General features: G+C 40.4%; 1 protein-coding gene across 2 annotated transcripts in view; it reads right to left on the bottom strand.

Moving 5' to 3' along the window:
• Positions 1-12,394, bottom strand: part of LOC129854016 (cytoskeleton-associated protein 5-like) — a 90,172-nt gene extending 77,778 nt beyond the window's left edge. For both annotated transcript variants that reach the window (XM_055920613.1, XM_055920614.1), the window contains exons 1-11: positions 12,284-12,394; positions 9,994-10,094; positions 9,606-9,796; positions 8,967-9,173; positions 8,553-8,724; positions 8,069-8,302; positions 4,072-4,185; positions 3,884-3,988; positions 3,651-3,740; positions 1,727-1,891; positions 324-452 (exon numbers count right to left, since the gene is read on the bottom strand). In XM_055920613.1, the coding sequence (XP_055776588.1) occupies positions 324-452; positions 1,727-1,891; positions 3,651-3,740; positions 3,884-3,988; positions 4,072-4,185; positions 8,069-8,302; positions 8,553-8,724; positions 8,967-9,173; positions 9,606-9,796; positions 9,994-10,050 (1,464 nt within the window). In that variant the 5' untranslated portion in view covers positions 10,051-10,094; positions 12,284-12,394. The remainder of the gene's footprint in view (positions 1-323; positions 453-1,726; positions 1,892-3,650; positions 3,741-3,883; positions 3,989-4,071; positions 4,186-8,068; positions 8,303-8,552; positions 8,725-8,966; positions 9,174-9,605; positions 9,797-9,993; positions 10,095-12,283) is intronic.
• Between the last annotated feature and the right edge of the window lie 485 nt (positions 12,395-12,879).

The following is a 12,879-nucleotide window of genomic DNA, read 5'->3' as shown; positions in this document are numbered from 1 at the left end:
GGGGGAGTGCCGCTAGCGGCACCCTCATCCTAGACGGGTTAAACAATTTAAAGCCAATGCTACCAAATACTAATTGAGTATGTAAACTTCTGACCCACTGGGAGTGAGATGAAAGAATAAAAAGCTGAAATAAATTTCTCTACTATTTTTCTTCTGACATGTCACATTCTTAAAATAGTGGTGATCCTAACTGTCCGAAAAAAGATAATTTTTTACATGGATTAAATGTCCGGAATTGTGAAAAACTGAGTTTAAATGTATTTGGATAAGGTGTATGTAAACTTCTGACTTCAACTGTATGTATATGCACACATACACCTCACCTTGTCAACCTTGAGTTTGTCGAGGTCTGCTAGGAAGGGGTTAACAGCTTTCTCTCCCGCCACCTTCATGGCCGTGCCTAGAGCCTTGATCGCAGCATCTCTCACCTCTGGAGCAGGGTCATTCACTTGCTGCCATGAAGAAACAACCCACAATGTCATACAGAGCCATATTCAAATGGGGATATATAGAAATAATTGTGGGGTAGGGCTGGGCAGTATACCGTATTTTACAATATACCGGAATTGGGTTTACACTTTACCTTCTATAACGGTATTTAAATGTTTGGTTTGTTTAAATGGGATACACCGTGTGTAACGTCCATTTTTATAGTTTACTCCGCTCATTGAGTCATCTTGCTCCGCTCACTCTAAACATGCCGCTTTCCACAGACCTAGCCCCGCCCCTCAAGGAGTGCATTTATTGTTCCGTAAACATGACACTTGCATTTAGTGTGCATGGTCAATGCAGCACATGCAACATTGTTGACAATGCTTTTCACTTTTCTTCTTAATATAAATCCACTAGTGGTCATTGATTATACTATTAGCTCTTATTTCTTATATTTGCAAACTGCTAGTATGTCTTTTCATAGCAAGTTTGACCAAAATTGTGTTAGCCGCTAATGCTAATTAGTATGTTTATTTGCTAGCTGAGTCAGAGCAATTGTTATTAGCTATACAGCATTTAAACTTCAGCGATGCTGTAGACCTAAATCTGCATGTTTGTGCAAGAGTATCTTAAAAACAAGGAGGACTACGCAAAGCATGAATATGTTAGCTACATGAAGTAGCTAAGAGAAAACTTTCAATGTAGCCAAAGATTATAGGGTCCCCTAGGAAACACAGGTTCGTACCCTGTTACAATAACTTACTTCTCCCTGGCATTTTTCATTGTCATGTCAAAACACTGTATTCAAAGTCCCCACTACTATGTTCTAACTATAGAAAAATCATTCTCCATTATTACAACAGTTCAGCAAAGTGTTTGGCTAAAAATAATGCCTAGATTGTTCGCCCATATCATGCAGCCCTACATAGCAATGTGGAAATTCTCAAATGAGTGCAGGAATTGATCAATTATTTTGGGTTGAAGTTGAACAGTATAAAACAATCAGAATGGAGAAAGACCATTGAATTCATGTGTTGCCACCCTAGGGTCACAAACTTCTCAAAGCAAATTTAGAACTTGTATTATTCAAAACATAAAATACATATGATATTTTGGCCATATTGCCCAGCCCTATGTTGGGGCTGTATAATACTTCACCCGATCAACCAATAACCTTAGATTCCTTTATTTTCTGAACATTTGTGAAGTTTAACTCTGAACATTGCATGTTCACATAATATTTTCCCCCAGTAGACATGTACAGTTAGAGACCTACAGGATGGGTGAGACCAACCTTGAGCAGGGCAGCACAGAGGGGTTTGAGCAGGCTCTTGGGCAGGGTGGAAGGAGTCGAAAGATGGATACACCTGGTCAGGAACAGAGAGGCCTGCTGCTTGATGGACGGGTTCTTGTTGTCCATCACAGCCAGCATGTCCTCGCTCAGGTTCTGGAGAGTGGTCTGAAGAGAACAAAAATCAGACCATTACCCTGTTTTTCTATTTCACTTTTTTTTGTTTTACCCTTTAACAATTTGTAGGTAAAGTGATATGAAAGATATGCTGGCTTGTCTGTCCTCTTGGAAATCACACAAATGACATTTGGCTAACTTCAGACCCATGCAAAAAGCAAATAGCTTAACTCTTACCAATGAAAATAGATCAAGGTTGAATTTGCTCCTCTAATGGAGTTAATTACATTTGACAAATTAAACATCGCTCCACATTAAAAAGCTGGAGTAAATTCTAAGTGAAGGAAATGCGGTGTACATGCCCACAGATAATCACATGCATTGACCATCTAGACTAGCATACATCTGCTTCTCAAATGACAACTATAGAAAGGAAAAAAAATAACTGTTGATTAGCACAAGGCCTATACAAAGGAGCGGAGAGACCAGCTACATAAACAGATTTCACATAACAGTCAACTATACTTTGTGTTGAGATCTATGGCCCAAGAGATACTGGTGCAGATCCTTCAATAACACAGGTCGGCCTTATATTAAAGAAAACAAATGGTTAAAGAAAAGTGTGATAAATAAAAACATATACCAATTTCATTTAAGGACCAAAAAAAACTTACAGCTGTGCCATATAAATTGCAAAATAGTTGGGAAGAGATTTTCGATGTACCCATTCCATGGCACATGGTTTATGAATTGATACGCAAAACAACGCCGGATTCAAAACTTCGAATTTTTCAATTTAAATTATTGTACAAAATTCTTGCAACTAATAGAATGTTATATATATATGGGGGATACAATCTTCCCAGCTCTGTAGATTCTGCTGTGAGGAGGCAGAGTCATTAGACCATTTATTTTGGTATTGTCCGCATGTAGCTCGTTTTTGGTCACAGGTCCAGGAATGGTTGAAGAATTGCAACATTTGCGTAGAACTAACGCTACAGATAGCAATACTGGGGGATTTGAAAAGCCATAGTCAATCAATCAATAATATAATAATTATTTTAGCAAAAATGTTTATTTTTAATTTACAATCCGTGGAAGCTATGAGAATGGGAAGATTCAAATCTTTTGTGAAGCATCACAGCACAGTTGAAAAATATATGGCAAATAAAAATCCGAAATGGATGATGTTGGAAGATAGATGGGAAAGGTTGAGTGGAGCTGAAGGGTGGGACTAATAACAAGATAAACAATGTAGGGCATACGGGATCTGTGAAATGTGTATAGGTGCGGAGCTATTGTGAAATAGCACAGTTACAAGTGGAAATCAAACTGGATGGACAACAGAAATAGAGGAAGGACTAAGAACAAACAAGAGAGAACTATTATAAAGTAGACTGTGTCTGTAAAATGTGTATAAGATGTATAAATTGAAGGTAAAAACAGAAATGTTTATCAGTTTACTCCAATTGGGGGATCGGTGGTAGGGTTTGCGGGGAATAATAATAAAGGTATACTCTTTTAAAAAAGTATGTATGTCTATGTAGGTATGTGTATGTATATATGTGTATATGTATGCATACGTGAATGGATATATATATTTACCCCCAAAAATATGGGGGATTGGAAATGATGCAGACAATTACATTGGAAGCAACATTCTTTCCGCAATATTAGGCTGATCCACCCCCCAAAAAGAAAAAAAAGAAAATAAAAAAATAACACAGGCTCACACAGCATTGACAGATTTAAAGTGCATAGTAAGCTATGAACCAAAAGGATAATCAGTTGGAATAATCTTCCTACTCACCGTCAGGAAGACTGCATCGATTGCCTCTTGCAGGGACTGGACCACAGCAGGTTTCTTCTCCTTAAATTTGTCCAAAATAGTTGGCACCACCTTAAGGAAAACAAACATTTTAAAATAACCAAATCTGTCAACATTGGAGATCAACAAACCGTTTCCGGTGAAGAGTCTTACACAGTAAAGCAATATCTTAAGCATCTCTAGTTTCTCAGTAACAGTCTAAAGGGAGAACTTACATTGCCTGCATACGTCCCAAAGTTCTTCCTGAGACCGAAGGCCAATCCAGCCAGGCATTTTGCAGCTAGCGACACCAGAATGACATTGGTGTCTTTACCAATGACCTACAAGTAGACAAACAATTGAGAGTTTAAATGGGTAGTCAGTGCACTGTATAGATACTGCAACTTTACTCAGAGTTGCCTACCCTTTTGAGTGCTCGAACCAAATCTCCATAGTCGCCATTATCCAGTTTGGGGTGTTTAGCCAGCGTCGCCAAGGACTCCAGGGCCTCTTTCCTCTCCTGCCATTTCTTTGCCTCCTACAGTGACAAAGGGAGACTCGGTCACAGACCCAATACACGACAATGACAAATTGAGTATCGGCTCCACAGCTTTAGTTTGTGTAAGCTTTGCGCAGGAAAGATGTGATCTTGTGAAGACAGGCCATGCCCAAAATCTATCTCGCTACTACATTATTGACAATGTACTGTTTAGTAAACATTTATGCAGTACGCAACAAATAACATACTAGGCTCACCCATACTGCAAATATGTCACCTAAATGCACTATTGCGTGTCCCGTTATTCATTCATTTTGATACAGCCCATCTCTTTCTGATTATTAGCGGTTGTCAAAAGAAGATTCGACTCCTCAAGAGCATGGAGTGAATTCATATTAGATGAAAAGCCAAAATGCGTACGCCATCCTGGCAAACATTTTGCCCTACTATTTAGGCCACAAGTATGGGAATCCGGACAGGGCCATTGAGGCTTGGGAATATTTGGAAAAATAGCCACGGGATGGATTTTCCAACAGTCAAAACTATTTGAAGTTAACTAAAAAGTCATATTTTAGACCTACTTTAAATACCTGCAGTCAAATTTTGCAATATGTTAGATGAAGCAGACTGCGTTCATAACTTTACCAGTCACATTATGAAGCTTACAATCACGTATGCTTGTAAATAGCACAACGGGAGAAAGCAGGAGCAGGTGAGTCCAGCTATGTAGAGACCAGGGGTCGCATTTTACATTGAAAGCCACGTGGTTTCTGCATCAATAGTGATCAGGGACATGCAACTACAGTTTCCCCTTCACAGAAAATATATTAGCACAACACATTAGGCAGAAAAATAGCTGCATTTCATCAGATGACAACAGAAGTACAACTATTTGGCCAGCAGCCACAAGTAATGAGCACGCAAGGTCCTTTTGCAAAAACAATGCGTTTCCATCATATTTCTGTTTATCATAAAAAGAAAGTAGTCAGCTACATTTCCTTAAAGTTAATTTAACATTTACAAGAGAAAAGTAGACTGGCTACACCAAAAATTCTTATCCGAGTGGAAAAGTGCAACCAGCACAAAATTCTGATGCTAAGCACAAATTACATAAAGCATCTTGATGTCCTTGTTTTTTTTTTTTTTCACCTGTCAGCCCATCTGCTCCTCCGCCATCTACGATCAGAGCAAGCAGGCCTTTTGCCCTAGCGACTCAAGACTCAAACAGCATGTACACCAGCTCACATGACCTACAAAACGCAAAGGTCAGAAGACTGAAGCTCCTGCCGACAATTCCTCATTCTATTCAGGTTTACGTCAACTTTTTATACTTTCTAGTTTAAATGTCAGTGGGAAAGTCTAGGGTCAAGAAACATTGGTTTGCACACCAAAATGGCAACTAAACGCCAGAAAACTGAAGTTAACACTGATGCTAGTTTTAGCTGAACAAGACCAGATGGAGGCGGTGGTTACATGTGCTATTGGTGCAGCAATTCAAGGAGTGAGGGAACAAGTTGCTACCTTGCAACAAAAAAAAAGTTAGACACCCACATGGGATCAGTTTGAGCGCTAATAGAAAAGGTGAAACGCATTCAGACTGAGGCAAGGGGCTTAAAAGGGATGTGGACGATACATGGATGGCTACTAAAGGGTTTATCAAAGACTACATAATATTTGGCGCCTCACCTCAAAGCCAAAAATCACAGAATCAAGTTATTGGAGAAAAATGTTTAAATCACTTGAAAAGATCCTGAAAAGGAATTACTAAAATAATGTAAATGATTTGAAGGTGGTTAAACTGGAACTGAATGATTTAAAAAGAGAGCTGAGTTCATGCATAGAGGGAGGTAGAACTATTATTTTAAATGGGAGCAAACCAAGCAGGCTTCTAGCCTTAATTTAAACAAAGTGAATCTTGTACTTCTATAGACCCTGTCAAAAGGCTTACATTCAGTTCCACAGGAAATTAATGCAACTTTTGTGTTTTTACAAATCTTCTATCCAGTTGGAACTAGACAAATGCAAGCAATTTAAACATAATCTTGATTTGTCCATATTGTTTAAGAAGCAATCTGCAGATCTGAGCCAAGCTCTCAGAAGAACTAGAGTCAGCACTGAAAGGAAAAAAATAAAGGGTAAGTCACTTGGGACGAATGTCATTCCACCTGAAGTGTCACTACATTTTTGGGGCATTTTAGGAACGTATTATTGGAGTCGGCCATTGACAAAAAAAATAACCATGAGCATGCCAACTCTGCATTAATCTCCATTTATTTTATTTAACTAGGAAAGTCAGTTAAGAGCAAATTATTATTTACAATGACGGCCTACCCCGGCTAACGCTGTGCCAAATATGCGTCGCCCTATGGGACTCCCAACCACAGACGGATCTGATACAGCCTGGATTCAAACCAGGGACACCTTTTGCACTGAGATGCAGTCTAAGACCGCTGCGCCACTCGGGAGCCCTCTACTGCCAAAGAAAGGGAAAGATCACAGATTGTGCAAATTATCATCTGATATCTTGTATTGGCGTTACGGATGGAAAAGTTGATTCAAATGGACCAGTCAGGTTGTATGAAACACCACCTTGCAGTTGACAATGTCAGTTGATTAATGCATGTAATACATTAAAACAAAACAGCAGGACACAGTGTGCTGTCTCTAGAAGCTGAGAAGGCTTTTGACAGGACTTTGTGGACTTGGAGAAATTTGGTTTGATAAATAATTTTAGCGATATGGTTTGTGTGTTATGCTAACCCTGGTGCGATGGTTTCTACGAATGGCATACACTCAAATCCATTCCTATGTATCCCCAACGTTATTCATTGTCGCTAAAGCCTATAGCACAACATCAGAACGTAATTGCTTCTCCTATACTGATGAAATCTTCCTCATATCATATCCCCATAAATGAGTCACGCAGTTCTATGCTGACAAATCCTCGCTGGACTGTCATTCCGTGTCAAGTGTAACTCCCCCATTGTACTCTCAGGGCATTAGTGCCAGAGAAGAGCAACTCTGACTGAAAACACGAAAAGACAGTAAATTTGTGCCAGTTTAGACTACCGATAGATCAGCTTTCTAACTCCCCCTTGTGATAGTGTGGTGCAATGACATAATTTACCACAATCTGCCACCATCTACCAAAAATGGTTGTGGCATAAAGTCAAAACGTTTAAAGTAAGAACCACTGTATATGCAGATGACATTCTTCTATATACACACAGCCTTCAGAAAGTATTCAGACCCCTAGACTTTCCCCACATTGTTATGTTAGAACCTTAGCCTAAAACAGATCTTTATTTTTTAAATCAGCAAAATTATTTCATGCAAAACAGGCTCAAAGCCCCTACTGTGACCCCTGTAACCTCAATTCACTTAGCATATACAAATATATGCTATGGGATTGTCCTGAGGATTATAAATTGGAGGAAAGTGTTGTATATTCTCTCGGACGTGACTGTACCCCTAGAACCAATTATGCTGTTGCATAACGATGATACAGGTATGCAGCTGAATGAGAAAGAGCGAAAAGTTTGGCTGGCTGGGTTGACTCCTGCCAAAAAATAATAAACTCTCAGCGCTGGTTGCCACCACATGACCTTCATATAAGTAAATGGCTAGCATACTTTCAGGAGGTAATTATGTTGAGTTATCCACTGCCGTATGAATAAAGCCAATCCTAGCACTCATGAAAGATGGAAAAAAGACACCTCAGAAATGGATGTGATGTAAAATGCTTACTTGAAGGCGTTGTATTAGCAAATGACTACGCTGTGTATATTCTAGTGTAGTGCATTGGCGCACCCATGTGTACTAAACCAATAAAACCATAAATGCCAGGATAAGGACGGTATGACGATATGAGAATCTGGATACCGCCCAACTAACGGCCATGCTCAGTAAGGTGTGTGCTTACAATCTTCACGTAGAAGTCTTTGGGCAGTTTGGAGAGGATCTCCACTGGGTCCTGAAGCTCATAGGGGTCCACCTGAGGAGCAGAGTCTGCTACGTCCTCACAGTCTCCGTCGGACCCTGCCACGGCCTGCTGTTCCTCGAACTTGGCCCTCAGGTCCTGCTGGGAGCGTAGGAAACGACTTTGTCTGGGGGCCGACGACGGCACCTTCACCCACTCCTCCTCCAGCTCCTTCAACTGGGGACATACGGGGAGAGAGACACTGGCTTAGATATACACAGGCAGAGTGGATGCGCCTAGGAGGGGCCCCAGGGCTGAGTTTGGGAAAGCCTGCACCACAGCAAAGATCTCCTGGGAGAATCTGTCCAAAACACTGTTCAAAGACATCTTCATGGAAGACTTTCCAATGCACAGCAACAACGCTGATCCGCTCTTCTCATTCAGGTAATGATGAAATACCATGTTTGGATCAACCCTTAACCCTCACCTGTACAGAGTTGATGTTTTGGAGAGAAGGTCGTAGTGAGTCCCTGATCCACCTGTAGACCTCCACAGCCAGCAGTTTGGCCTCATCTCGGACTGCCTTTTCTCTGGACTCAAACAGCTTTGGCAACACTTTAACTATGGGCTTTAGGGTCACAGTCTTCGATCCAAATTCACTAAGGAAGCAGACAAGCACATTCATGAAGTTTCATTGTTGTTTTGGGTTACATTTAATCAAAGCAGGTGGTACATGCAAAACATAACCAGGTCTTAATCCCAAAATTGGGCGTGTGTAGTCTTTGGTAAAAGATCCAACATGTCACGTCTCCTCAATCATCACCAGTATTTAAAAGCACCATTATTTAGTGCTTATCCAGGATAAGGGAGAAGAACACATTCATTCTCTACTGCGTCTCACCAGAGTGTCCTGCGTATGGTCTCCACACAAGCGACGACTACTTTAGGGTTCTTGTTCTCTAATCCTTTGATGAGCTCCTCCTGTACAATGTCGGCTTTCTCAATCTCTATGTACATGAGGCAGATGTCTGAGGCCAGCTCTTTGGCCCGCGCCTTAGGCTGGTTGAATACCTTACACACCACACCTGACAACACCTCACCCACCGTCCTGTAGAGCAACAATAGATAAGTTAAAACAAAAATAGTAAATCTATTTCACAAGAACTAGGATCCAGGAGTTCTACCTGACCAGAAGGAAATAATCCAGGTCATAGGCCTAGTTGGTCAGGAAAAACTCCCTGGGCCGTATCCACAAAACATCTCTGAGTAGAATATTGGTCCCTAGGGACATTTTACTCCTAGTCTTATGGGTAAAAATAAAAGCTATGCATTAAGCCTCTTTAGTCATGAGTTCTAGTCGACAGATAAACCAGTTAGTAACCAGCAGATGTCTTAATAGAAAAGGGCAGCGAGTCAGCGCTTCCCACACCATAGACAGGCAATTTCGTTGGAGTTGTTGAAAGTGGAGTTGATATTTCTGTATTATTAATTCATAATAATCTAGTCCTACACAATACTTCGTATTTTTCCATCCCCTTACCTAGAAGCCACGTGTGCATTCTCTACATACGCCAGAACAGCCTCCAGTCCTTTGAGCTGGGCCACTGAGTTTGAGTCCGTCACAAACTTCTTGATGATTCCTTGGTACTTGGCCCATTCTGGACTCTTATCATCAATCCTCTGGAAGAGCTTCAGGGCCTCTTCATACCCATTCAGCCTGGCTTTCCATACCTGGGACAGCAAGAAGGGCCAATAAGGGGTTAAAAGTGGAACGGTGCTAGAGTAACGTTAGCTATAAAGCCAAGCTAATGTTGTGAATTTGCTTTTATGGTGCATTACCCACAACCAACTGAAATCCAACCTTCAACCTGTATCACAAAAGGGACCATAAAGGAGCAGAATATGCCTAAGAATAACTGATTAGTCACCTTGTGTTCACATTTCTGATCGACTGGTAACTTCATCCAGTCACTGTCGTCTCCCATGATGATTTGTGTGGATTCACTTCAAAATGATAACCTAGTTGATACTGTTGGAAAGGAGAACACTTGCACATATTCATTGCAACAACAAAAAATTGTAAGGGTCTTAGCTAGAATAGTTAGTCAGAAATATTAATTTCTCTGACAGCTAGTATGAAGACATAGACTAGTTTGCATGCATTTTGTCATTTGACAAAAACAAGCCAGATTCCAACACTGGCCAACAGTTGTAGACAGGGCAAAACCGTTTTGATGATTTCTGGTAGATCAAAGTCAAATCACATTGAGTCATTCAGCAGTTGCCTGATTAAGTACAACGCCATTGTAAACTAATGTTTAAAGTAGGCTTGGGTGGTAAGCAGATTTTCACGTTGTTATACCATTATTCTCGCATCCCAGGATTTACAGTATTACCAGCATATCACACAAGGTGGCACTAAGGAAAAGCTCATAGGGGCTATTACCACAATGAAAAAAAAAAAAAAAGTGTGAAAATAACTATCACACTTAGCTAAATGTTAACAAGCTTAGATAAATGTTGACAAACTAAATGCAAAGACCGGGAAACACAGCTTATAATACAAGCAGAGTTAGTAGCTACCGAATGTAATTTTCGGTGAGTGTGGATATTTACAAGCTAAAGTGAACGAGACAAATTGTGAAGCATGCTTTTCTGCGACAGGGACTGGGAGACTAGTCAGGATAGAGGCAAAGATGAATGGAGCTAAGTAAAGAGATCCTTATGAAGTCCTGAGTGCTCTGGAGCAGGTTTTCAGAATGGGGCAAAGGTTCACCTTTTAACAGGACAATGACCCTAAGAACACAGCCACTCCTGCGTTGTCCAGCTTGTAATTGAGTGCATTTGTAAAATTTTCTGAACCTGTTTTTGCTTTGTCATTATGGGATAGTGTGTTTAGATTGAAGGGGGGAATTATTTCAAATCAATTTTAGGATAAGACTGTAAAGGAAACATTTTGAAAAAGTCAAGGAGTCTGTAAACTTTCCAAATGCAATGTATGTTCAGAGTAATTTCCATTGGCATTGTACTTGATCTGGCAAAAAAGAGATGAGTGACAAGACGTCCTGCGATTGATTCATTTTGATATGTAAAAATCACCAAAACCGGTTTGCCCTGCTATAAATTGCCAACAGGTTTGATTGCTTAATAAAAGTTGCCAACGGGTTTGCCCTGCTTAATAAACATAGCCAACGGGTTTGCCCTGCTTAATAAACATAGCCAACGGGTTTGCCCTGCTTAATAAACATAGCCAACGGGATTGCCCTGCTTAATAAACATAGCCAACGGGATTGCCCTGCTTAATAAACATAGCTTAATTTACAATACTGACTAGATAAGATTAAACAGAGGTCGTGTCTAGTAATTCAGAAGAATAATTGTCAGAGTAGAGGACCTTGGTGTTGTGCCGAAGATCTCCACCCCTGCCAGAATTATCCCCCCCTCTAATTTCCTTAATTTTGTGGCTAGAGTCAAGTACTTCGTGGCACCCATCAGTCAAATACTTTATATTAGAACAAACTTCACGTCATGATAGGCAAACGAAATTAATAATTAATGTATGCGTTTTAAATTAAAACATAGAGGGAGTAACATGTTGGCAAGCAATACACATTTCATTACTACTATGGCTGAATTTTTATCCTTACACTTTCAAAAACACTAGTCGAATAAGTAATGGGAGAGATTTATTTATAGATGTATACAAAAATCAGTGTTGGATTTAGGTACGGGCGACATGGTCAGCGGCAAGCTAGAACCGCCACATACACTTGAAACAATTGGCCAAACCGACAAAAACGCTTTCTAAGATCAGTGAAATGTAGGCTAAACTGACAGCGGAGTTAAGAGCAGAAATCTCAACTAGCAAGCAAGACGAAGCAATGAAGAACGCGAAAAGGTGGGGGTGGGGTTCTGACGGGGGGAGATTTTCGGTACAACACCGGCGTTCAGAACTTTAGTGAACCGTAACTGTGCTGCTGTTATCTAACGTAACGTTAGTTAGGTAACTAATTACCTTAGGTAACCTACTAACGTTAGGCAGCAGGTGTTAGCTCGCAAGTTGTGTATTGTAACATCACGACACTTCACAGCTGGTCTTATAACCTAGCTACTGTTAGCTAACGTAAACTATCGGCTCGACTTTACCAGGCTAGTTAAACGCATAATGAAACACCAACCTAAAACTAGGGACGTTAATTCAAGCAATGCCAATCTTACCTCACTCGTCTCTGCAATATGTAGCTAATCGTTTCCGAAATGAAAGGCAATGGGGGAAAACAAATATTATTTCTCTGCTCGACACAACCACAGTGCAGACAAAATATCTAATTTGAAAATGTCAGTTTCACAAAGCTTACCCGTGATTGGTTGTGAAAGTGCAAACGTGGAACGCGCTCGATTATTGGTTGATTTAAACGCGCTTTTATGCGGGTCTGTGCAACTGGCTCACGTTATTTATTGCCCCGTGTACTTCTTATTCGATGAGATTTAAAGGCGGTTGGCATCCAATTTGTTGCATTACCGACACCTACTAAGACTGGAGTACAACTCCCTTTCTGACATGTGTACAATGTACAAAATAAATGCCCTACCATCTAACACTACACTCACTCATATCAAAATTACTTAAAATAAAATGAACACCACCCTACTCCACTAATTAAATGTATTTACTCTACCTCATGCCATCACCCTGTAACTCTTCTGATGTCAAGTCTCGCACACTCAAATACCTCTCTGCAGCTGCCACCACAACCTCAATTTTCTGAGACTTCAGATCCATCCATGCAGTACAATTGATAACCATTGCTACA

The sequence above is a fragment of the Salvelinus fontinalis genome, chromosome 4 (assembly GCF_029448725.1).
Source record: "Salvelinus fontinalis isolate EN_2023a chromosome 4, ASM2944872v1, whole genome shotgun sequence".
Taxonomy (NCBI): Eukaryota; Metazoa; Chordata; class Actinopteri; order Salmoniformes; family Salmonidae; genus Salvelinus; species Salvelinus fontinalis.
Note: the sequence above shows the minus strand (reverse complement) of the source record. Positions and strands in the feature narration are given on the sequence as shown.